The sequence below is a fragment of the Lichenostomus cassidix genome, chromosome 9 (genome assembly GCF_008360975.1).
Source record: "Lichenostomus cassidix isolate B80296 chromosome 9, HeHo_3.0, whole genome shotgun sequence".
NCBI classification, from domain to species: domain Eukaryota; kingdom Metazoa; phylum Chordata; class Aves; order Passeriformes; family Meliphagidae; genus Lichenostomus; species Lichenostomus cassidix.
The window spans coordinates 22,410,000-22,434,942 of NC_139490.1; the positions used below are offsets into that span (position 1 = coordinate 22,410,000).

General features: G+C 57.1%; 2 protein-coding genes across 6 annotated transcripts; both read right to left on the bottom strand.

Moving 5' to 3' along the window:
• Positions 1–541: 541 nt before the first annotated feature.
• LRRC3 (leucine rich repeat containing 3) lies at positions 542–3,508 on the bottom strand. The gene is made up of 2 exons (XM_085069870.1): positions 3,276–3,508; positions 542–1,936 (listed from the first exon to the last, which is right to left on the bottom strand). Exon 2 carries the CDS (start codon positions 1,921–1,923, stop codon positions 1,057–1,059), a length of 867 nt encoding a protein of 288 aa, XP_084925996.1. The 5' UTR covers positions 1,924–1,936; positions 3,276–3,508; the 3' UTR covers positions 542–1,056.
• An 843-nt stretch (positions 3,509–4,351) lies between these two features.
• TRPM2 (transient receptor potential cation channel subfamily M member 2) lies at positions 4,352–22,678 on the bottom strand. Of its 5 annotated transcripts, none has more exons than XM_085069872.1 (33): positions 22,442–22,675; positions 20,806–21,072; positions 20,381–20,466; positions 19,786–19,954; positions 19,155–19,335; positions 18,588–18,754; positions 17,862–18,042; positions 17,201–17,262; positions 16,819–17,019; positions 16,360–16,462; positions 16,014–16,135; positions 14,714–15,064; positions 14,183–14,320; positions 13,412–13,541; positions 12,981–13,126; positions 12,736–12,848; positions 12,393–12,606; positions 11,668–11,786; positions 11,246–11,378; positions 10,938–11,109; positions 10,496–10,679; positions 10,136–10,314; positions 9,862–9,994; positions 9,661–9,748; positions 9,007–9,094; positions 8,515–8,666; positions 7,942–8,018; positions 7,750–7,851; positions 7,398–7,484; positions 7,150–7,255; positions 6,487–6,588; positions 5,910–6,026; positions 4,352–5,646 (listed from the first exon to the last, which is right to left on the bottom strand). In XM_085069872.1, exons 2-33 carry the CDS (start codon positions 20,998–21,000, stop codon positions 5,521–5,523), a joined length of 4,524 nt encoding a protein of 1,507 aa, XP_084925998.1. In that variant the 5' UTR covers positions 21,001–21,072; positions 22,442–22,675; the 3' UTR covers positions 4,352–5,520. The 5 variants fall into 5 exon arrangements, with proteins under 5 accessions (XP_084925998.1, XP_084925997.1, XP_084926002.1 ...); XM_085069871.1 differs by having other exon boundaries at positions 12,393–12,609; positions 22,442–22,674; XM_085069876.1 differs by lacking the exon at positions 7,750–7,851 and having other exon boundaries at positions 22,442–22,676.
• Between the last annotated feature and the right edge of the window lie 2,265 nt (positions 22,679–24,943).

Genomic DNA, 24,943 nt, shown 5'->3' on the forward strand with positions numbered 1-24,943 from the left:
ACTGCCTCATCTGAGTGTCCCAGAGCATCGCTCAGCCTTCCCCAGACCCAGGTTTCCTGCTGAGCTGCGCCACCCACCCAGGAACTGGCGAGCCCTCAGGAGGTGCCAGTCCCCCCAAGAAGGGCTGGGGGGTCACAGCCTGAGCTGTCCCAGGGTCCAGACCTGCAGGATGGGCCTCTGCATCTCTCCCTCCTCTCCCTGTTCAGGGCAGCTGCAGCTGGCTCTGCCAGGAAGGACCATTTCTGCCTTGTGAGACAAGGGAGAACTTGATTTGCTTCCATCACTGAGCTGCATGCACAACTCTAATTCAGCCCGGAGGAAGGGCAAGATAAGGCAAGATAAGGCAAGACCAGATGCTTTTGGGCTGCTCAGCTGAGGGTGGAGAGGATGGCACCTAATGGGAGTCGTGCTGGTACATTGAATTTAGGCTGGTCTGCTTTGGGAGAGATTGAATTAGGACAAGATCAAACCCACACTCCCACCCCTGCAGTACCATCATCCTCCCTGGACACTCAGCTCCCAGCAAAGCAAAAATCCTGAGGTCTTTTCCTAACTTTGGGGCTTTATTGAGGAAACAAAGGTTTTGGAGTCCCCCCCCAGGTTGCTGGAGGCAAGCAGAGACTGCCAAGATACTGTGCAGGGGCCTTGGGGTGCTGCCCTCTGCAAGACTGGTCCCTCACTGGAGCCAGGATGAGGTGACCCCTCTGCAGTGACCCTCTGCACCCCAGGGGCCTCTTGGCCCCACAGCCCATCTCTCCCTGCCAGGGACTTGTTCTCTCCAAATCACAAGCATGTGGCTGTGGCTGCATTCCCTGCGAGCTGCATTCCCAGCTCTGTTAGGGACAAAGCAGAGTCTCTGGCAGACCCTGGTCTCCATGGACAGGTCTGCAGGGCTGTCCCTGGCATCGCTCCCCGATATCGTTTGCTCACGCTCAGTCCAGTGTCACCGAGGCAGGGAGATTGGTGGCCCTTGTCAGAAGAAAGCTCTGGGGAATCCCACCAAGAAGCTTGGATGCCCACCAGGTGGCCACTGGCTCCCTGCAAAGAAGCTGGAAGCTACAGGGTGGTGCTGGTGGTCTCTGCATGGGCCTGGGCGCTCGGCAGGGACTTCAGGTAATGCACGTGCTTGCAGGAGTCGTCGCGGTTGTGCCGGACGTAGCAGATCACGTAGACGATGACCATGGCGAACCAGCCGAACATGGTGACGAACATGGCCACGTCTGTGGTCCTCTGGCGCACGCTGCAGAAGTTGACTCCGGCATCCAGGACCTGCAGCAGCGGCTTGCCCACGTACTCCTCCCGCGGGGCTGTGTGGCAGGTGATGTCCTGGACGGAGTCGAGGTCCAGCCGTGCCTCCCACAGCACCTCCTGCAAGGCACACTCGCAGTGCCAGGGGTTGTTGGCCAGCCGGAGCTTGGCGTTGAGGGCCAGCAAGGCCTCCTTGGGAATGCTGCGGATGCGGTTGCTGGAGAGATCGAGGGTCCTCAGGCCAGCTGCCACCCCTTTGAAAGCTGCCCTGTCGATCTTCTCGATGGCATTCCTGGAGAGGTCAATTTCCTGCAGGTGGGAGAGGTGCCTGAAGGCATTGCTGGGGATCCTGGTTATGCTGTTGGCATCCAGCTTGAGGAACACCACATCTCTGGGGATGTCCTTGGGGATCTCCTCCAGGTGCTGGGAGCTGCAGAGGACGGCTTTCTCCCCTGCCCGCTCTGTGCACTGGCAGCTGGGGGGGCAGGAGCTGCCCCAGGGGATGCAGAGCAGCAGGCAGAAGAAAGCCTGGGCCACGCTGGTGGCTGGTGTGGTGGTGGCGAGGGTCATCTTGCAGCCAGCCAGCTCAGCATGGCCTCTGGCAGCTCCCTGGGAGTGGCAGCAGCTCCTGGGCAGCAGGACGGCCCCTCGGCGCTGCTGCAAGGCCTCTCCCATCACTGAAGGGAAGCTGTGGGTGGAGGGGATGTGACACGGCATTATTTCCTGGAACACTGGATATGGCTCATGTATGATGTGCCCTGGCAAAGGGGTGAGAGGCTGGGCTCAGGAGTCCGGAAAACAAGGGTGGAGTGACACTGGCTGTCTTTTCCAGGATGGATTAATTTGGTTTAATTAGAAATAGAGCTCTGGGGATTGAAACCCCAGCTCCCCTGCCCCTGTCTCTGCAGAGACCACCCAGGTGGACAAAGGGAGCTGCAAGGTGGAGGTGTGGAGATGGGCCTGGCTTGGGAGCCTCTGCCCCATCCTGCTACCAGGTTCCAGGGGGGATGCAGTAGATTGGTGCTGGAGAACAGCAGCAGTAAATTCCTATCTCACCAACCCTGAGTGTTTAAAAGAAAATGATGAGTCAGACTCTGAGGATCATCAGACTGATTTAATCACCACCAAGGTTTTAAATAACAAGATGTGGAGCTCTTTTGCTTTCCTTTACCTTCCCTTCTGGTCCATAAGCTGATACAAGTCATGTTTCCAAGGGTTTCACCATGAAGGGTTTGGAGGTGAGTTTGTTTTTTAAAGTAAGCAAAGAGTATGGTCTGATATCCTGACTGTGGGGGCTGGAGGTGAAGAGAGGAGCCACTGCCTATCACAGTAAAAGGGGTGATGTGGGAACACCAAAGGACACCCCAGTGCTGCCAGGGGTGAGGCGGGAGGTGAAGGAGGTGGGATACCTTTCCTCTGCCTTTTGTGCTGCTCACACCTCTCCTGCTGCCTTGGCCAGGCTGGGGGAAGAGATCCCATGGAGGGGAGAGGTGGGAAGCCAAGGGAGCCCTTGGGGATGTCACTATGGGCACCAAGTTGTTGTCCCTCTGGTACCAGCATCCTCCTGCTAAGGGCATCCTCCTGGTAACAGCAGCATCCCTCAGGTGTGACCACCCTCAGGGTACCACAGAGGGATGCTCATACCCGAGGGATGCTCATACCTGAAGGATGCTCTCTGTCGCTTTGCCCGCCTGCCCAGAGCTGTGGATTCCTCCCGGGGAGATGAAGTTGAGCTTCCCGGGAGTCCCTCTGTCGCTGCGAAATGTACCGGGCTATGGCAGCTCTGACAGCTCCGTCGCTCCGGGGAACAGGAACGCGTTATGCGATGCTGTTTCCCACCGCCCGAAAGGGCTCCGAGGGGTTCACACGAGTCGCAGCCTCCCCGGACCCCGGGGGTGTGCGGGGGTGATGCCCGACCCGCCCTCCTGCCCTGTCCGGGTGCTGGGGATCCGGGACCCCGCCGGGCAGCACGACCGACCCCCACCGCCCCCCGCCGCCCCGGAGCCCCGCGGGTCCCTTACGCTTACCGGCTGGGCCAGAGCGGCTCTGCTTCGCTCCGGCTCCGGCTGTCGGTGCGGTGCGGTGCGGTGCGGGTGCGGTGCGGTGCGGTGCGGTGCGGGTGAGGTACGGGAGCGGTGCGGTGCGGTGCGGTGCGATGAGGTGCGGTGCTGTGCGGTGCGGTGTGGTGCGATGAGGTGCGGTGCGATGAGGTGCGGTGCGATGAGGTGCGGTGCTGTGCGGTGCGGTGCGATGAGGTGCGGTGCGGGTGCGGTGCGGTGCTGTGCGGTGCGGTGAGGTGCGGTGCGGTGAGGTGCGATGAGGTGCGGTGCTGTGCGGTGCGGTGCGATGAGGTGCGGTGCGGTGCGGTGCGGTGCGCGGCCGCTCAGCCCACCTGTTGCTGCTGCGCTCCCGCGTTGCCCCGGGCCGGGCAGTCCCGCTCGGCGGCACCGAGCGCTGCGGGGGCGGTGCGGGAGCGGGAGGCGGTGCGGGGGACGGGGGCGGAGGGAGCAGGGGACCGGGGTGATGGGACAGCCAGGCAGCGTCCCCGCCGGGCTGCAGGAGAGTGGCCGCGTGGAGCCCCAGCGTGCAGAAATTAAGTGCTGCTAATGAGATTTCAGCAATTTTCCCGAGGCTGCGGGTCTAGAAGCTGGATCAGCTGCTGTAAGGCACGGTCCCCCTCCCCGGCCATGCCCTGGCCGGGATGTCCCCAGGCTCACGTGGACTCTCAGCAGATGGTCTCTTGTCTCTCTCGGCGGTGGGAGACCAGGAGCAGACATCAAGCATCCAGGAGCAATGGGAGAAGGTACTGTGCCATCACTTTGCAGCACAGCTCCCATACCAACCCTAAACGGGTCAAGTCATCTCAAGCAATGGTCTGCTGCAAGGTAGACCAACCAATGGCAGTGGGGTTGGAATGAAATGATCAGTAAAGCCCCTTCCAACCAAAACCATTCTGTGATTCCACCATCACTGGGGGTGAGTCTACAGGCAAAATGAGTTTGTACGAGATTGGGGTGGGAATTGAGCTTAACGTCAAAGTGTGCTCCAAGCATGGCCTCCAGGAATGGCCCCTAGTTAAGCAGCTGTAAAACACACCAGCCTGTGGTTGTTTAACACATGGTTTATTGAGCTGGGTTGAATACATTGCCAGACTGAGCCCCCTCCCCTTGACAAACCCCTGTGCATCACTGGTGAAACCACAGTTGTGCTGTGTTGGCCATCAGTGTGGGATGAACAGCCTTGACTGGCCAATGTTTGATCCACTGGGAGATGGTGAGGGAACCAAAATCCCTTCCTGAGCAGTCCCAGGCATTACATGCCACAGTGGGGCTCTTTTGGATGATCAAAAAATGTGTCAGCTGTGCCTTGTTCTCCCCATGGCAGTCAACAGAAAATGAAAGACCCCTTGAAAGCAGGGATGTCTGGGACTCACACATGATGTCCCCTCTCCTACCTGCCCAAGGAAGCACAGAGCATGGATCACCTGTGCCTCAGCAAGCTGCCCCTTTCTATCCATGTGCACAAGGAGATGGGGACAGGCAGGTGATGCATAGCTGGGGCATTGCTCAGACAGAAGGAGGAAGTTTAGCTACAAGCTGCATACACATGTAGGATCACATATCAGTTTGGGGCATGGCAGGTGGGGCTGTGCAGAGCTATGAAACCATAGGTATATAAGCCAAGAGCTGCTCACACCTTCAGAAGTGCTGGATCACAGCTCAGGACCATGTTGTTGGGTCTGAGGCAACCAGAGATATGGGTACAGCCACCACAGGAGTGACTCTGAGCCTTCTCCAGAGCAATCCTTCAGGATCTGTGGCAGTGGGGCTGCCAGGGCCCTGAGCAGGAGCAGGAAGCAGGGATGGATATTCTGGTGGAGGGGTAGCTGGGACTGGTGAGCCCTCAGTGCTCATCCCAGAACCAAGAACAGGTTGGACTGGACAGAAGGATCATCTCACAGGAACAGCCCTGTGTGGCCCAAGCCCTGGGCTAGTGCTGTGGGCTGATGTGGAAGCACCAAGACACAAGCTGGGGCTGAGCTTGGTGGCTCAGGTGACTGGGATGCACTGCCCAGGCAGCCCCTGTCCCCAGGGAGGGGACACTTTTCCTCCCAGAGACCTGCAATGTACATTCACAGAGGCACCCAGAGTACCTCAACTCCAGCAGCTGCCATGGTCTCAGGTGAGCTGGGGTGGAGCTGCAGGTCCCAACCAGAACCTGGTTCTGGAGGAGCCCTGGAGCCTGCAGGAGCCCTGGCCTGTGCAGGAGGCCTCAGTAGTAGGCACCGAGGAGGGTTGAGACCTTGTGCAGGAGCTCCTTGTGGTTGGCATGCAGGGGGATCCTCTTGTCCAGCACCTGCCAGCGGATGCACAGCTCTGGGTCACAGCCCTGGAGGAACTGGAAGGGGACAGATGTCACACGTGTGCTGCTGACAAGGGCCATGGTGGCCATGCTCAACAGCACCTCTAGTGCCCAACCTCCTGCCCCTTTTTGGGGCACATATTGAGAGGCCACCCCATGTTCATCCCCATGTTCTTCCCCCACAGCATGCAGCCAGAGAATTCCCGTCCTGCGGAGATTTGGGTGTGGAGATCAGGCTCCTGTGCCCCAGACCCACTGTGAGCTGGGCCAGGGAGCCCTCAGGGGTGACAGCCCCGTACCGAATTCAGCCGCTTCATCTCCACGTCGTTCTGGGTGTCGAAGTGCACACTGATGGCGACTGTCTCCACCCAGGCGTTATCTGTGTTGCGTGGGTCATCGAGGTACCCCCTGTGTACCTGTGCAGGGAGATGCCACATGAGCAGAGCCCTCATCATCTCTTGAGGGCACCCTGAGGGCCTTGGGGGTGGGTGGGGCATTTACCTGCAACTCCTCTGCCCCTCTGGAGAGCAGATCCCCACTCCCAGGGTAGCTGGAGCCATGGGGAGTGACCACAGCAGGCACAGACAGTGGTGTGCGCAGTCCTCCCCCAGCGTCTCTGGGCTGCTCCCTGACCCCACACATGCACTATGGCATGTCTTTGCCTCTCCCAGCCCTTCCTGTCTGGTGGGAGCAGAGGCCAAGAGGTGATGCACCCTGCTCTGAGGCACTTATGTGGCCCTGTGACACCGTGATGTCCCCATGTGCCTGTACCACCATGACACCTGTGTGTCCCTGTGCTAGGGTGATGCCCACATGCCCCCATACCCCTGAACCCTCCTGTGGCCCGATACTGCTGGGACAGCCCTCTGCCCCCACCTCAGTGCCTTGTTTCAGCAGGTTCTGGAACTGGGGCCAGAACTCCCGGCGCAGGATCCACTTGAGCTTCAGTGGCAGTGTCTCTCCCGGCTCCAGTGACCCCTGTGCCAAAGCAGATGTCAGATATGGGGTCTGCCATCAGCACAGTCCAGCCTCCCTCCCTGCCACCAGCCTGGCCATCAGGCACTAGCCTGCCACCACTTGTGGCAGAAGATGCCACAAGGTCTGCCAGTGCCTCCCATCCTCCCTCGCCTGCCCAAAGTCCTCAGCTCTGCCCAAGCGGATGTCTGAGTTTGCCCGATCCAATGTCTGCCAAAGGATGCTTTGCCAATGGCTTAACAGGCTCCCAGGAAGGACATGTGAGAATGGAAGCCATGGAGGGGGAGGAGGGAGAGGCAGGAAGAGGCAGGAGACAGCGGGTGAGGGTGGGTGAGTGTGTGTAAGGAGACCACTGCTCCCCCAGCTGCATCACACACCTGTGATTCCCCTTTTTGTCGGACATCCTTCCTTCTGCCTTGCCTTGCCTTGCCTTGCCTTGCCTTGCCTTGCCTTGCCTTGCCTTGCCTTGCCTTGCCTTGCCTTGCCTTGCCTTGCCTTGCCTTCCTTCCACTGCACCCACCCCCCAGGCTCTTTCTGCACCCCCTGGTTTCCCTCAGCTCTTACCCCAGGCAGAGCCCAGACATCTGACAGCGGGTATTGGGCTACCAGGACTTCCAGCATCTTCTTCAGGCTCTTCCTGATAATGGACCCATCCAAATTCCTCCTCCAGCTGTGAGAGAGGCCCCTGTCATGCTGCAGCTGGACTTGGCTCCCCTCTGCCCAGCATGTGGGGTTTGGCCAGGTCTCTGAGGTGACCCCGTGCCCCCTTCCCCACCCCACCTCAGCCCCGTGCTGGAGCAGGACACACTCACCGTGTCACCACAGGGTGCAGGGCGTGGTTGGGCCCAAAGCAGTGCAGCCTCCCGCGGCCTCTCAGCCCTGTCCTGCCCATGGGATTCCTGCCATGTGACAGTGAGGGGGTTGGGGCAGCGCCAGACTCCCTCTGTGCACCCCTGTGACACTTCCCTACCACTGCATCCCACATCTTTTGGGGTGTTTTTTGGGGGTTCAGTCCTAAGGACAACACATGCAATTATCCCTGCCCCACCATTAGCTGTAGGGAATTGGGAATGGGATGGACGTGCCCAGGTGCCCCTGGCCCCTCTGTGTCCCAGGGCTTTCCCCCCAAGCAGCTCCCAGCCAGTCTGTGGTGGCAGCACTCACAGTGGCAGCCCGTCCTGCACGGCGTAGAGCCCGTGGAAGCTCTGCCGGTCGATCAGCCCATCCATGGTGTTGTAGTTGATCTTCAGGAGAGACTCCAAGGAGCTGGAGGGTGGGAGGCAGCCCGGCAGGGAGGGCTGGCTGTGCCACCCAGGGAAGGGGTGGAGGAGTGGGGAGGCATGGGCGGAGACTCACAGGCTGAAGGGGTCCTGCACAGCCATGTCCTTGTGGTCAGCCGAGTAGGCAGGAGGGTCGTAGAGCGGGAAATCCACCTGCACAAGACATGGCCGTGTCAGCCCCCTGCTTGTGCCCCTGCTCTCACAGCAGGCAGGCACTGAGACCTCAGGGACCCCTTATGCCCCAGTCTCTTCCTCTGCGTGGCTCATGGCATCACCCCCAAGTGATGCTGCAGGCTCTGCTGGGGGCTGAGCTCAGCATCTTGGCTGGAGAGCTCACACCCCAGGAAGCCAGTGGAGATCCTGTCTGTGACCCTGAGCCAGCCCTGCTTCAGGAAATGCAGAGGTGGGTGGTTGTACCCTCTGTGTCCAACCAAGCACCCCCAGGCATTCCTGGCATTGCAGGTCCTAGCAGGAATGATGTCCTTTCCTTTAGTGGAGCCTCAAGCAGCAACTCCAGGAATCCAGCTGTCCCATGGCTGGGAAGAACAAGAGCTCTCAAATGGGATGATGGGCTCCTCTTCCCACCACTGTCAAGATACACCTCAAGACTCCTCCTCCCAGCCCCACTGCCCAGCATCTCAGCTCCTACCTCCCAGGGCACCTTCTCATCCGGCACAGGGAAGCGGAGGGTGTGGGACCCTGGGTACAGGAGGTTTCGGGCAAGCACGTGGCACGGGGGGCGGCTCTCCTCGGCTTTCCCCTCCAGCTCAATCTCCTTGGTGTCCAAGGCTTTGGAGGAGCCTGTGAGGCACACACAGACAGCAGGGTCCCACAAAGCAGTGCCAAGTCCTGCACTGTGGACTGGGGCTCTGCTGAGGGGGCTGGCTGGGTCTCTCCGTGGGGATGCTGATGTCCCTTGGGAATGTGGACCCTGGCTTCCCTTCTGGCAGGTCCTGGTAGAAACCCCAGGAGAGTGAGAACAGGCTCGGGAAGGGCCGGATGACCTCACGGAGACACCAACCTCCCAGGACCAAAGGAACCTCTGCCTCCCTGCCTGACAGAGGGGTGCGAGGGGCTGCTCAGCCCCAGCCCGGAGCCCTGAGCTTTCCCGGTGAGGGAGGAGGAGTCGGGCTGTGCTTACCCATGGGCGGCACATCCTCGCCTGAGCTGAAGCCATTGCCCCGCAGCGCCTGCATCATCCACCTCAGGGCCTGGGCGCTCTGATGCACCTGCAGGGCACAGCAAGGGTCACCCCAGCCCCTCTGCCCCCCACGGGATCCAGCCCTGGCAGGAGGCACCGCTGCCCTTGACACTGACTGCCGCTCCCTGCGGGCAGCAGCGATGGTGGCTGTGTCCTGATGGTTGCCTTGGGAAAACCTTCTCCAGGGAAATATTTGTACAAAGCAGGTGGAAAGGGAAATACAAACAGGATATGCCAGGGCTGGGCTGGCTCCCTGGGAACCCCAGTGCTCATGCAGCTCCAAAGGGAAGGGACAGAGGGTCTCTGTCTCCAGGAGGCCTGGAGGGTCCTCTCAGGCCAAGGAGAGCTGGGTCAGCTCTGTTTGGGTGACTAGTGGAGGCTGTGGCCCATCCCACCACTTCCCACCTGCATCCTGTTTACTTGGGAGTCAAACTGAATTTTTCCTATGAATCGTTTCCTCTCAGATGCTAATGGCAAGGAAACTCGAACTGTCTCAAGGGTATTGATTCAGAGAGGTTTTGAGCTCCGGTGAAGTTGACTCAGCCCCTGGAAAAATTTCACCCTTCTTGGGTAGTTGCCCTGGTTTTGCCTCACCTGGTCCTCCAGAGAGCCCAGTCTTTGCTCCACTACCCCTGTCCTCTTCACCCGGTCCAAGTCCAGCAGCTCTGCCAGTACATCAACCCTGGAGGTACAGTGCCAGTTGGAACACCCTCAGCAGCCACCCCTGCACTGATCCCAACTCTGCCCAGGACACTGAAGGACAGAAGGACCTTCCTTTCTCAGGAGCAGCAATACCTCTGTGCAATGTCCCGGATCATCTGCTCCGTGTTCTGCTTCTCCTGGCACTGCTGGTGCTGCAGGTAGCTCTCCTTCAGATACATCTCCCATGACAGGAGGGCAGCTTCTTCGTTCTTCTCCAGCTTCTCCTCTGCCAAAAGAAGAGGACAGCAGTGCTGTCACATCTCTGGGCATCCGAAACCCCAGGGCCACAGCCCAGCCCTGTACCTCAGCATGTGGTACCATGCCCTGGGGAGGGGACAAAGGGCATGAAGGGGATGCTGGTCCTCACTGAGCTTGTGGCGCGTGGCTGGCCGGTGGAGCAAGCCGCTCTGCACCAGGAGCTGCAGGTGGTTGAGCAGGATGAGGGGTGGGGGAGCAGGTGGGCGGCCGTGGTACTCCTCGATCAGGTCGTGCCGCTGGAACTTCCAGATCTGGTCTGTGTGCTCCTGGACCTGCTGGAAGGTGTAGCTGGGGCAGAGCCCAGGTGTCAGCTGTGCCGTGGCGATGAAGGGAGCACATTGTGTCTGAATGGGGTCCCAGCTCTACCCTCCTCCCTGATCAACCCTGACCTGCAACTACTTCCACCACATCTGTAAGCCCCAAGTGGGATCCCACTACTTTCACCACATCTAGAGCCTGCCAGACTCACTTGAACATGGCGATGAGGAGGTTGAGGAGGAGGATGTTGGTGAAGAGCAGGTACAGGCACAGCAAGATGACTGTCAGCCATTCTGGGAAGATGGGTTTCTTGTTGTCCGCGTTGGTCTCTGGGCACTTGGGTTTGTAGGGGTCAGTCCCGTTGGGGCTGCACTGGTCAATGTTGAAGTTGACCCCTGCAGGAGAGCACAGTGTGACTCCGTGATGGCCAAACCTCAGGTGTCTTAGGGAGCATGTTCTGCTCTCAGAAAGCAGCCAGCATCCAGGGAGCTTAGCACGAGGCAGGGATTTGAGCTCCATCTGCATCATCCCAAGTGCTCTCTCTGTTCACTGCCACCTTTGTGGGTCTTCCATGGGCCCACATGGCATGAGTTTGGTACATCAGCCTTGTCACAGCTGCCCTGCTTATGCCATGCACTGTCACAGTCCCTTACCATCGATGTAGGAGGGGATCTGCCCAAAGATGGTCAGGTAGGAGTGGTAGACCACGCCACGGAAAAGCCACTCCACACGTTCCTCGTTGTGGATCAGGATAGCCTGCTTGGCCACCCCAAAGGACACCACCCACACTGCCAGCAGGAAGAGAAAGAAGAAGACATCCTTCATCTGCAAAGACAGAGGGTAAGGATAGCTGTGTCCTGGAGCAAGCCCCACTCCAGGATGCGATAACATGGGTGGCATATCCAGCCACTCTAGCAGGACAGTCCAGCATCACCCCAGCAGGACAGAGGGGAGCTCTCACCATGCGCTTCACAATGATGATCTTGGGCCCCAGTGTTCTACTGACTGTGAAAATGTGCATCAGGCGCAGGCAGAAGATGATGAAAGCCAGGGATAGTATGATGCGCCCAGGATATAATGTTGATGGGATCAGTCTGGACCCAGAGAGAGGAAAGGAAACACCTCAGTGCCACCATAGAAACATATAGAATTATTTCAGTTGGAATTACTGTGAGGCCCTGGCACAGGCTGCCCAGAGAAGCTGTGGCTGCCCCACCCCTGGAAGTGTCCAAGGCCAGGTTGAACAGGACTTGGAGCAGCCTGGTCTTGTGGAAGGTGTCCCTGGCAGGGGGTAGCACAGGACATTCTTTAGGGTCCCTTCCAACCCAAACCATTTTGAGATTCCATGATTCTATGAAAATACTATTGAGCTCTGCAGCTCACCTGCAAGTCAGCCCTGCGATAAAGACGAGGATGGCACAGATATCCAACTTGTTCCAGAAGTCCTTGATGTACAGGGAAGCCATTTTCACAATCCCGAGTCCATCTGGGTCATACAACAGCTGTTGGGAAGAGAAGAGGGGCTGGGTATAAGATACTCATGTGCCTTCTAGAGGGGAGAGACCACACAGATCATCTGCCCATCACCAAACACTCTTGCTGGCCCAAAGGCAACCTAAGCCCATGTGTTTTTTTTCTAGGGGCATGAGAGGAGCAAGGAGACACCTGGGAAGGAGCATGGGGACACCTGGGAAGGAGCGTGGGGACACCTGGGACATGAGGCTCTTCAGGAGGAGAAAGGCACTGAGATGTTGAAGCAAAAACTGAAAAATATTAGATGCCAAGCAAAGCCTGGAAATTCTGCTGGGATTGTGCTTCCTCCATCTCCTGACATTCCCAAAACAGACACCAGACACCTCCTGGGCAAAGCCCACCAGCCTTACAGCATTTTCTTCTGCAAATGTGTAGGGCCAAGCCCAGTGCAGCCAGGGAGAATCCATGGCCTCAGAGATGGGGGGTCTGGTGGTCCCACAAGCTGGGACCTCTCTGAATAGATGGTGACATGAGGAGCAGCATGGGAACATGAGCTGAGTGGGACCTCCCAGGAGCACCCGGCGGGGTGTCCCTCCTCCCGTGCCACCTGCAGGCTCAGGTCTGCCTGCCCACACCTGGCGGGTCTCCTCGCACACCAGGGAGAAGAGCCAGAAGTAGATGAGGTATTCCCTCCAGGACGGCATCGGCTGGAAGTCAACCATCAGGACGTATGCGAAGAGCAGCAGGAAGGTGAAGTAAGAGAGGATGTTCATGAGGAAGATGACGATGGGGGCTGTGAAGAAGGCTCGGAGGCGTGTCAGGCAGCCCATGGGCTGCAGCCTCTTCTCCCTGCTGGGAGCAGGGATGGATGTGGGCTGGGCTGCCCAGGGAGATGCCATGGCAGCTTCCCCCAGCCAGCCTCAGGGTGAGGCTGGAGCAAACCCTGCCTCAGTGCAGGTGTGTAGCTGCCAGCAGTACCTGAAGGTGATGAGGTTGGTGTAGAGCAGGGGGAAGAACAGCATGCATGTAATCACCCTCCAAAGCCCATTGTCCACACACAGCTTCCCCCACCAGACCTTGGTTAGAAAAGCCTGTGAAGAGGGAGGAAGAGGAGTGCTGGTTACAGAGGCTGAAGGGCAGAGTCCCACTGCTACCCACGAGGAACTTGAGATCTTGGGGACACTTGGGCACATTCCCTCCTAGGACCACCTCTGGGAACCCACCTGGACACCCCCATGGGACACAAAATTCATATTCTTGGCCTCCAATGCCAGCTGCAGACAGGTTGTCTTCCCCCAGGCTTCAGAGACACGGGTGAGAAGCTTCTGGGCTCTCTCTTCATCCTTGCGGTAGCATTCTGTGAACACACCTGGATGGGCCAGAACCAGGAAGATGAGGCTGAACTCCAAGGCCAGGGACCCACAGAGTCACCCTTGGGAGCAGGATCAGGACATTAAACCACACAGTGCTACTCCCTGCACTCCCACCACCATCCAGGCATGGCCTTTGCAGCATCATGACCCAGACTGTGAGGATGGGACCCTCATTTGTCACTCCCAGCTATCTCCTGGGTAAAGCTTGCCAGCCCTGTGGGGTGCAGGAGAAGCTCTGGGGTGCAGGAGCAGCTCTGGGGTGCTGGTGCCCTCCCACTCACCGATGGCCTTGTGCTCATACTCCTCGGCCAGGGCCAGCATGTCATCTGTGGTGTCTGTGTCCTCCTCCTCCTTGGCCAACTCCTTCAGGATTTTGCTGCAGGCCAGTGCAGCCGCCATGCAGTCCTGGCTCTGGCACAGTAGAGGATAAGGAGAGTATGGACAAGACAACATGGACTCTGTCTGTCACGTCCCAGAAGATCTGCCAAGCCCTCCCCAGCTCCCACAGGAGGGAAGGAGGGTGTCCCAAACGGATTGGTGCTCAGGATGGACAGCTTGCTATGACAAGGGCTGAGCCAAGCTCCCCTCTGGATAACCCCACTGCCATGGGGAATACAGAGACAGCCCTGCCCACTTTGTGGGATGCCTTGGCTGATGGGATGGAGTGATTCCTTGGGATGTCCACTGTGCCACCAGCTACACTGCCTCCTGGCTTGAAACACTGTTTATGGGTGGAAGCTTTCTCCACCCCACCTTCTGTGATTCTGTGTGCACAGCCTTCTCTCAGCCTGTGCAAGGACTAGCCCACTTCTGGCCCAGCACATCCTCTCTTCCTGTTTCAGCCAGGAAAGGGGGAATTGACCCTGTGGTGTGGCTGAGGATGAACACCAGGTGTCCGCAGGCTGGCTAGCCTGTCCTGTTTGGCTGGGGTCAGCTCAGGACAGCTCTCCCGCTATCCCAAATCCCAGCAGGTGCCACTGTTCCCCTTGGGCCTGGGAGGTTTGGCCCCAGATGAGTCCCTCAGCCATGACCAGAGCTCTGGGCTGTGATACCTGGGCCCAGATGATTTCTGCCAGCTCCCTGCGGTTCTGGACCACAGCCCAGATGAGCAGATCCCGGACAGGGTCCATGGTGAAGGTGACTCGGCCAGCAGAGCGCTTGTAGAGGGAGCGGAGACTTGAGCCCTGCACCTGCAAGGTGTGCAGTGCTCAGAGCTGCTCCCTCAGCACAGAGCCACTCAAACCCCTCATCCACCACTCATGGAAAGGACTTTGCCCAGATAGAGGGGTGGCCAAGACTGGACTTTTCCTGGGTATCTCATTTTTTCTAGGGCTGGGATCATGTAGAGCTGTGCACCCACCCCACCAGGTCCTGCCCCACCAGCATCACACATGCACACAGTGCTACAGGTGTAGGAAGGTGGGAGATGCACCTGCAATGCAGGGCAGAGCTTTAAGGCACTTTTAGTAGGATTATCGAGCAGACAAGAGGATAGAGACCCAGCTGCACCTCCAGGATGACTCTCTGAGCCAGTGTCCCCTCCCTGCTGCACCCCTGCCACAAGGTCACCCGGAGATGCGTACGTTCAGCTTGATGTGTGGCACAGGGATGGAGAGCCGGGGCCGCTCTGTGTGCTTGGGCTTGGGGTAGAGAGGCTGCGTGGAGCAGCCCAGCAGCTCCCGCAGCACCTGGGAGACGTGGTGCATCTGCAGCCTTGGCATTTTGGAGCCGGCTGTGTGCTCTCTCTCCTCCAGCAGCACCTTCTGCAGCTTGCTGTGGAACAGGCAGGACGGTGCCAGGTTGTCGTAGAGGTAAACCAGGGTGTCCCAGGTGACAAACTCCTTGAGACGCACTCCCTGCTCCAGGAACAGCTTCACAAACTCTGGCTTGTTGGAAATCAGGGCAGCTGCCATCACGGGGTGGAGATCTGAGGGCTGGCAGGCCAGAGGCAGAGGTGAGGGGTTCCATGGTTTTAAAGCCACCATGCTCCCCACTTGGGGGGGAGATTTTATCCCTAAGCACATGAGGAGTTTCTGGATGTGAAAGAGCATCTGGGATGCACTAAAATTTGTGGGATATTCCCAGGGGGTTAGAAGAGGGCAGTGGAGCCCTCTGCCCCCTTGGCCACTGGACAGAGGGATGACTAGGGCAGAGACCATCTATCCCAAGTTCATGAATATCACAAAATCACAGGATGGTTTGGGTTGGAAGCTCATCTCCTTCCAATCTCCTGACAGGGGGAGGGACACCTTGCAGATGTCCAGGTTGCCAGCCTGACCTTCAGCATTTCCAGGGATGGGGCATATATCCTCAAATGTTTCACTTTTGGGTTCCTAGTTCCCACCAGCCCTTCCCAGTCCTATCAAAGGTATGTGACCTGGGGGAACCCAAACTGTTGGCTGGAACAGGGAAATCCCTTCCAAGTCCCACAGCCCCATCAGAAAGGACAGACAACCCTGCTCAGCCTTGGCTTCTCAACAGCAGGATCAGGCATGGGATGGCAGAGTTGGCTCCTGCCCCACTCTGTGGTACAGTTTGAGCAGGGAAGCACCAGGCTGCTTTTAGAGACAAATTGCTATTTAAGCAGTGACCACAGGGCACAGCTGTCAAGAGGTATTTTAGGTTCTAGGTGGGCAGATTGTCTTTAAAAACACTGGTTTTGAACAAAATACCAATTGTCTTTGTGTGTGCTTATCTCTGTTTTGGGTGTTCAAGCACATTTTTGAAAAACAGCCCCTCTGTTAATGCACTGGGAGTTCAGGGCCCAAAAGAAATCCCTTTGAAACTCTCCCCAGGCACAGCCAAGGTGAGAAGTGCCCTCCATATCCACAGGCCTGACAAGCTGTAAGCCTGACCAGAAAAACAGCTCAGGGACTGCCTTACCTTCCAGTCGTGGTCATCTGTGAAGATCTCACTTCGGGCAATGTCCACCCTGTTCCAGGCCACAGCCAACTTCAGCTGGTGGTCCCAGTTCTCACGACCAAAGTGGTCCTGGTTTCGGGATGCTGCATGCAAAGTGCATGTGTTAGAACAGAGGATCATCTACACGGGGGGAAGATACTGCATGAAATCCTCCTTGGAGGTGTGGCCCTTTGGATAATCATCTCTCCCCAGTAAAAAGTTTGGGGAGTGCTTTGGTGACCCCACAAGTCAAGCAGTGGTAGGAGGTGACTTGACCCCTATCCTGTTCACCTCACCCCATCCTCCCAGGAAGGTCCCCAACCCTCACCTTTGAAGAGGGCCTGGAGGATGGCCACATCCACGTCCTGCTGGCCATATTTGCCCTCTCTGAAGATGGTCAGGAGCTGCCGGCTCCGCACTATGTCTTGGATCTACAAGGAGAGCCGTGGGCAAGCAATCAGCAGCAGCATCTCCTCCCTGCTTCCCACAGGCCCCTGCACTGTGCAGGGTGATTCCTCACTCCCCTCTGTCACCTGCAGAACTCCTGTGCTGTGTCCCCCAGCATGGCAGGGCTGGTCACAAGCACTCCCTACCTGCCCAAAAGGAGCAGGCAGTGGAGGAGCAGAGCTTGAGCCCTTGGGGTGCCCACCAGGATGAGGATGAGGGTGGCTGGGGGCCTTAAATTATGATCCTTAAACTTCCCCCTGGGATCCTTGCTGCTCATGGGCCAGGACCCCTGGGACCCCTTTGGTCTCCCAAACCTCAGAGGAGCCTGCAAGGGACTCACCTTCTTAGTCCACTCCACCAGCTTGCTCTCAGTGAAGAGCTCGTAGGTGTCATGGAAGAGGACGCTCAGTTTCCTCTGGATCAAGGCGATGGTTATCTTGGCCACGGGCAGGTTGGCCACCTGCGCGATGACATCTGCCACGCGCCCCGAGCCTTCCACGATCACACAGGGGGTGCCGTTGGTGATGGCGTTGTAGATGGTCTGCAGCAGAGTGGGGAGGTTGGTCTGATCCCACCCACACTCCAGCAGAGTCTCCTGGGTCCCTCTGCTGCTCCCAGAACTCCTGTCAGGGTGGCACCACCGAGAGCAGCACCCTGGCTGCTCCTGGCAAGGAGCTGTCCCTCCTCCACCCCCTCCTCAGCTTGGCACCAGCAGTTCTTACATCGAGAGTCCCAGGGCCTCCTTCCAGCACCACACACACAATGGGGATCTTGATGGCAACGCCTGCAGGGAAGCAAAATCCAGGGTCACCTTCCCATAGGGCTGATCCCCCACAATGGTCACCTCTGAGTGGGGTGTGAAAGGCAAGGTGGGAGCACTGTCCCTGACATGCCAGGATTCAGGAGAGGGGAGGGAAACCAGGTGACTGCCTGGCATGGCAGGTCAGACACACAGTGGGATTTTTGGGGATGTTCTGTGCAGGGCCAGGAGTTGGACTCGAGGATCCTTATGGGTCCCTTCCATCTCAGGGCATTCTGTGAGCACGTGTGCATGTCTTATAACAGGAGATCATTTGCACAGTGAGAAGCTGACACCTGGAAGCTCCCTTGGGCCCTAGCCCTGTGGGAGAAAGGACTCCTCCTGATCAGCTCATCATCATGAGGTTTGGGCACCCCTTTAGTGATCCCATTGGTCTGGCAGAGAAAGCCCCTTTGATCTGTGTCACTGAGGAGCCAGTTTTCACATTCATCGTGACAATCCTCTCACACCCTGTGCCTGGATCTGCTGGGGGAAGCCTGAGCCTCTTGCTGGAGCCCAGGAAGGACACCATCCCAGGGGGACGGCCCATCCCTGCCTCAGGCTGGGCTGTGTGTTGCCATTACCTCCTTTCACCTTGGTCTGCTCCGAAATGAACTTCTCCAGCCTGGTCCTCAGGGGGATTTCTACGCCGTACCTCCCATGGGTCCCATCATCCACCAGGATGAAGTGGGAATGGTTGCTGTCCAGGCATGACAGGCTGCCTTGGTTCTCCTCATCCAGCACATACTCAGCAGGAAAGCCTCCCTGTAAAGTGCAGGAGACACTCTGGGAGAAGCCTGGCAGAGGAGCACCAGAGAGTAACCAGCACGTGGGGACAGAAAGGGGTCAGCATGTGGGGACAGTTTGGCCAAAGAGTCGCTGTGCCCCACAGCGCTCATGTCAGCCCTGCCCCATGCTCCACCTGCCCTCACACCCACAAGAGTCCCCCCAGGGGAAGCACAGGGCCTACTCAAGACACTGGGTAGGGTGGTGGAGCTTCTCACCAAATACCAGCCGGGCACCATCCCTGGAAGTGTTCCAGGCCAGCTTGGATGGGGCTTGGAGCAGCCTGGTCTAGTGAAAGGTTCTCTGCCCATGGCAGGGGGTGGAACGAGCTGAGCCTTAAGATTCCTTCCAACCCAAACCATTCTGAACTTCAATGACCATCACTTCTGGTACCGCTGGGTTTTCCAGGGCTGCCAGCCACAGTGACATCTGGAAGCACCTTTTCCCACCACAGTCCTTGGCAGGACTTTTCCGGCAGCCCAGGCATAGGCAGAGCAATCCCCCCTTGGCTCTGCCCGGCTCACCATGGGGCAGATGAGGCTCTCCCGGTTGTACACGGTCCCCCAGGTGGCAATGCCAATGGTGACAATCTCGCCCTCCTTGTGGCTGCAGCTCAGGATGAAGTCTCGCACTGCCTCTCCCACCTGTTTCATCACACCAGCGTGGGACCCTCCTGTGATGATCCAGGCTCCTGGGGGTCACAGAGGGGCGTGGGAAGGGAGAGGCTCTGCCCACAGCCATCTCCCAGCCTCCCCCATATGGCTGTGGGTCCTTGGGGATGCTTCATCCCCCAGAAGATGTCTCTTCCCTGCCCTGGCAGCACAGGCAGTGCCTTTTCAGCACCTCTCTGAGTCCAGCTCCCTCTGAGCCTCTTTGAGCAGGAGCAGCCCATCCCTGGTAGTCGTGGTCCAGGTAGGGACCTAGAAGTCTCCTGAAACAGCTTAGCATCACCAGAACAGCCCAACTTACTGAACCTGGCACGGCCAGGTACAATCACAGGGAGACCCTCTGCATCCAGATGACCTTTAAAAGTCCCTTTCAACCCAAACTATTCTATGATTCTGTGATTTTATTATTCCGTGGTCTCTTACCTGTGGTCTGAGCCACCTTGACTAGCCCTTGCCGGAAGATGTTCTTCAGCCTTGGCTTCATGACGAAGTTTTTGGCTCCCCCAGTGACTGAGATGAGCAGGTTGGGTGCATCGAGGCCCCAGTGCTGTGTCATGAGGTGGTAGATGACCCGTGGAGGGGTATCCGAGGAGACACGCACATACTGCAAAACAAGGGATCACACACACATTTTGGGTATAAACAATGGAATCAGGGTAACAGGACACCTTCACCACAATTCCTCCTGTCCCACCAAAGAACCAGAGGCTTCCCAAAGTCATTCCACAGCAAAGCAATGCTGCTGCCAGTCCAACTCTTTGTCCATGACCCTATTCCCATTCATTTCCCCAGAAAAAAACATTCCCTAGACAAATCTAAGGATGGGGACAGGGGACAGCCACTCCTTGAATCATGGGTCTTGTTGTTTCAGAAAGGGTCTAAGGCTGAGAGAGAGGAGGGGTCCTGTCTTACCCCCTCCACTGCCTGAGTCATTGTTGCCTTTGGGGCAATCCAAACGTCCTCTCATTCGGGAGGGAAATACTCCCATGCCATCTGCCATGGCAAGACCCCAACACTGGCTGCCCCTGCACCCCCAGTGGGACAAACAGATCACCTTCCCTGTCTTCTGCCCCAGGCCTGTGAAGCGGATATCACCGAAGGCATCCGTTGGCATTTCCTGGATGTGCCTGCTGGCGTCCCATTCCTTCCCCAGGAAGATGGGAGGTTTGGCAGCATCGTCCAGATGCTGTTCCCTGAGATAGCCACACTCACACACGATCCTCCTGAAACACACACCAACACCTTTGTTGGGAACAGCTGGAACATGAAAGGCAGAGCCCAACCTCCTTAGAACAGCACAGGCACCCACATCTCCCACCCAGCTGCTCCTCCAGCTCAGAGCTTGTGCAGAAACAAGGGCATTGTTTGGGGGGAAATTAAGAGAAAAGAAGAAATACTTCCACCGGTAGAGATTTAGGACAGAAGTACTTAGGTTGGAAATGACTGCATGCAAAAGCATTGGAAAAGTTTTTCACTGGGACACAGAATCTCAGCCATCTGGTGATTCACCACGTGGTGAAGAACCAGTCAAAAAGGGGTTTGTAAATCCCTGTGACAGAAAGATGGGATTTCCTGGTGCTGCGGCTTTGTCACCAAACCTCACTTCTGTTCTCCTGGTGAGGGAGGGAAGGAGGGACTGTCTCACTTACCCAGAATCTGATGTCTGGGAGCTTTCCACAAAATAGGTGCATTCCTTCTTCCGGATGTTTTCAGGAATCCAGGAGATGAGATTTTCCTGATGGAGCAAGAAAAGCAGCAAGGGGTCAGGTTTCTGGAAAGGGTCAGAAGTTCTGCCAGGGGCCAGACACCATGGTGATGGGAGCACATCTGGGTGCTTCTTTGGATGTGAAGGATGGGAGTTCCATGGCTGCCTGCAAGGACAAAGCCTGATGTACTCCAAGGAGAGGAGATATGAGTGCTGGCCATGTACCTCAGATGTTTGAAGGTTTTCTGTCTGTCCTTAAAACTAACCTGATCAGTTGTTAATGTATAAACTCCTGTTAATGAACCACTCACTAACACCATTTCATGTGTGTGCCCAACCATTTCCTCTTCCAGCACCTCCTGAACTTGCCTTTTCATTGCTGCCGGTGGGGAAATGTGCCTTCCGCCTGCTCTTGGAGACGCTGCTACTGCTCTGCTGCAGGTTGGGGACCACCTCGAAGTCACTCATCTTCCTGGGCCGTGTGGCAGGGTCATCTCCTCTCTCGGGGCACACCTTGTTCAGTTCGGAGGGGAGCACCTTGGCACAGCGGCCACGTGCAGACATGGCTCCTGAATCTTGTGCTTCTCAGCCTCCTCTCTCCTGTTCCTAGGCTGGGAGGTCCTGAACACCCCCATCCTGAGGGCAGCAGAAGAGAATCAGAGAATCCCAGAACGGTTTGGATTGGGAGGGGCCTTAAAGTTCATCTCATTCCAGCCCCCTGCCATGGGCAGGGTCACCTTCCCCTAGATCAGGTTGCTCCAAGCCCTGTCCAACCCAGCCTTCAAAGAAAAAGGATTTCCAAGAGCTAAAGCACTCAGGTATCCCATCCATCATTCCCTGGGTGGAGATTGGTCCATGGGGAGCCTGCAATCTCCTCACCACAATCCTGACCCAGGGGCCACATGTGCTGTGACCAACCTTGGCATGCACCGTGCTTCCCCGGGGAAACCCACCAGTGTCCACAAAGTGCCCCCACCACCTTCAGCCTGCCAGCCTGTAGCTCTCCTCACCTGCTCTCCACTGCAGGCAGCTGGGATATTTCTGGCTGCAGGGAGAGCAGAAACTAGGTCTCTTGTGTGAGCAGCCTGAGCATGGCCCTGCACAGAAAATCTGGGAATATGGACATGCTGGCTGCAGAGACCGGAGGGGTCCTGTGTCCCCTGCAAGGGTGCCCTGAGAGCCCCAAAGTGCACAAGAGCTTGCTGCAAGCAGGGGCTGCAAAACTCCTGAACGGCCCTGAACACTCACAGCCCCCTTTGCTGAGACAGGAGAGCTGCTGGAGCAAAGGTGGAAATGCTCCTGGGTGTCTCTGGAGCCTGAAGGGGGATGGTGTCCTCTCAGGAGAGCTGGGATTAGGTAATGGAGGAAGCACCCGACTCAGGTGATGCTCTGGTCAAGCTGTGGGGTCTGTGTTTAAGGAGGATTTTGTCTGCTTTCTTCAAGCCAAATTCTGCATTTCACCCAAGGGTGGGGAGTCCTTGTGGGGACAAGGAATGCTGATGCAAAATCATGGAGCAGTAAGGAAAAACTATTTTATCAGCCTCCCTCCTGGGATCTACACAGCCCCACCGACCTTGGGAGGCAGATTTTGGCAGACTGGCTTTCTGCATCAGCACAACCCCCAGCAGATCTGACTTTCTGAGAAACAGCAGTTGAAATAAGGTCAAATGCACCCTTAATTCTTGTTCATGGCCCCACAGGGCAGACAGGCTCGGGGGACTTGGGGCATGGCCACAAAGAGCTCATAAGCCCGTGCAGGAAGGGCTCCCTGCAATTCCAGGTCCTCCACCGCCTGGGATACCTGTCCTTAAAGGCTCGGGGACAAGGACAGAGCCTCTCCCGCGGCACACGCTGCCTTTCCCCCCAGCTTGGGGGATCAGGAGGTCCCTGGGCCGCACGGGATGGCTCAGCACCCACCAAACGGGGTGCAAGGCTGAACACTGCCCGTGAAGCTGCCCGCCCCGCTGCCCCTTCCCCGGCACGACCGCAGCGATGCTGCCCGTACCTTCCCTGCCGCATCCTCCGGCCGCATCGCCGGCTCCGCCGCTCCGTGCCTGCCACAGGGATTCAGCCCCGAGTCCCTGTCGTCCGGCGGGTCATTTTGTCACTGGACACACAGGCGATGAGCGGAGAATGGGGCAGAGCTGCCTGCAGAGAGGAGGAGGTGGCAGTCGGCTGGCAGCTTCCCAGCAAATCAGGCTGCAGAAGCGATCCCTGCCGAGGAGCTGCAGCGCCCAGGCGAGTCCCGAGTTTGCTGGAGTGGCTGAGTCACTCTGGCTCTGCCCGCAGTCCCGCTGCCGTCAGCCCCACTCGGGACAGGACAGTAGCACCCGAACCCCCTGGGCAGGGGAGCAGGGGAGCTCGGGGGATGGATGCTGCCGGGAAGGAGCAGCGCTGATGGAGGCTCAGGTGCCTCGCAGGCTTGGCAAATGTGATGAAAAATCCCTTCCCTGACTGTCAAGCATCCTTTATATTACAAAAGTATATTACCTTAATGTATACATATATTCTATATATACTCTATATATTAGTTAAACACAGCGATGTAATGAAGCAGTGGAGTTTTATTCCAGACTTTGGTATTGTTCATGCTGGAGTAAAGCAAACAGGACAGCCCGGCCCTGGAGAGAAGGACTTTGCTTTTGGGAGGCTTAGAGCAGTCCCTGAGGGATAAAGAACAGCTTTATCCCTGGGATGACCAAGGTACCACAGCATCCCAGGCTCTGAGACTCTCCCAACATCATCTGGTCTCACAGGTCAGTCACTGCAGCCAGAGGGACTCAAGGACACCTGGATCGATAAACAAGCAGAAAGAGAGCAGCTTTGCCAAGTGTTCCTGTGACTGGAGATCTGTTGGTGTGTCAGTGCTCAGTCATGTTGTACCTGAGTGCTTGATGGATGTAAGAACCTTGTCTAAAACCACATCTGGGTGCCCTGATTTGGCTGGGACATCTCATGCCCATGAATAAAAATTTACACTTGTAATTCCATGCTTTGCATCCCAACCTGGCACCTTGGTCAGCATCGGCCAGGCATGAATTTTAATGGAGGAACCTCACATCCCACCACGGGCAACAAAAGCCTTTTGGATGTTGCTTCCCACCTCCCATTCCAGGTGCTCTCCTCCTCCCGTTATGCTCTGTGCCCAGAATGAACTGGCTTCTGCAGTGGATTTGCAGCCACTTAACTTCCATTTGCCACAACACCCAGTTAACAAACCCAGCATCCATTTTCTCAGGAAATGTGCTAAGCAGCAAAGCCAGGCCAGGCCAGCAGCCAAGGCAGTGGATGCTGCAGCAGAGATTTGGCTGCTGTGGCTCACATTTGGGCACTGTGGCTCAGCAGCAGCAGCACCCTGGGGAGCCCAGGCAACTGCAGTTCTGAGTGAGCTGAGGGTCCTGCAGCACCAGGCCCAGTCATCCCCATGGCTCTTGCTGGAGAAGACATTTGTGTCCAGAGAAGCAAACAGAGATGTGAATGGTCTGGAGCACAAGCCTTATAAGGAATGGTTGAGGGAACTGGGGGGATTCAGCCTGGAGAAAAGGAGGCTCAGGGGGGATTTTCTGGCTCTCCACAACTCCCTGACAGAGGGGTACAGCCAGGTGGGGGTCAAGTTCTGCTCACAGGGAACAGGGACAGGACAAAGAGGAAATGGCCTCAAGCTGTGCCAGGGGAGGTTTATGCTTTCTTCACTGAAAGGTTTGTCAAGCATTTGAATGGGCTGCTTAGGGCAGTGGTGGTGTCACCATGCCTGGAAGTGTTAAAAAAATGTGTGAATGTGACACTTGAGGACATGGATTAGTGCTGAACACAGTGGTGGTGCTGGGTTGATGATCTTAATCAATTTCCAACCTCAATGATTCCATGACTCTATAATACTGTGATTTTCTGATGGTAAAACATCATGGAACAGTGCTGGGAGACAGGTGGGAGGAGAAATCCTGCTGGATCTCAAACACAGCCACATCCTTCAGGTTTGGGGTGAAGCTCAGGTGCTGGGGAGAGGCATTAAACGTACAAGCAGGGTCAAAATGCAGCTGCAGTGGTGTGCTCAGCTCCTTTAGCCCCCTTTGCAGCCCGAGGATGTGAGTTAGCACAGACCATCCACACCATGAGTTCCACTGGCTCCTCTGAACGAGAGCAAGCAGCTGAGCCGCTTCGCTGGGAGAACAGATGCCACTAATAAGGCAGTAAATAAATCCATGTGCAACACTTCACAGCTGGGTTGTAATTACCTCTGCACTGCCAAAAGAGCCGACGCCAGAGCTGCACATTAATGACACATTAATGGGAGCGCTCATCCGCTCTCGGCTGGCTGGCTCCCCAGAGACCAGGGCTTTTATTTCATTTCTGCACACGCCAAAACCACCATGCTCCGGTGGGACTCGCCTGGAGCCAGCACTGGGGTGGTTCCCACTGCTCCTCCTAAAAGCCCAGCTAAAAACCAGCAGGGCTGAGAGCAATTCCCAGCAAGTTAACATCCATTTGCAGCAGTGGGAGGATGGAA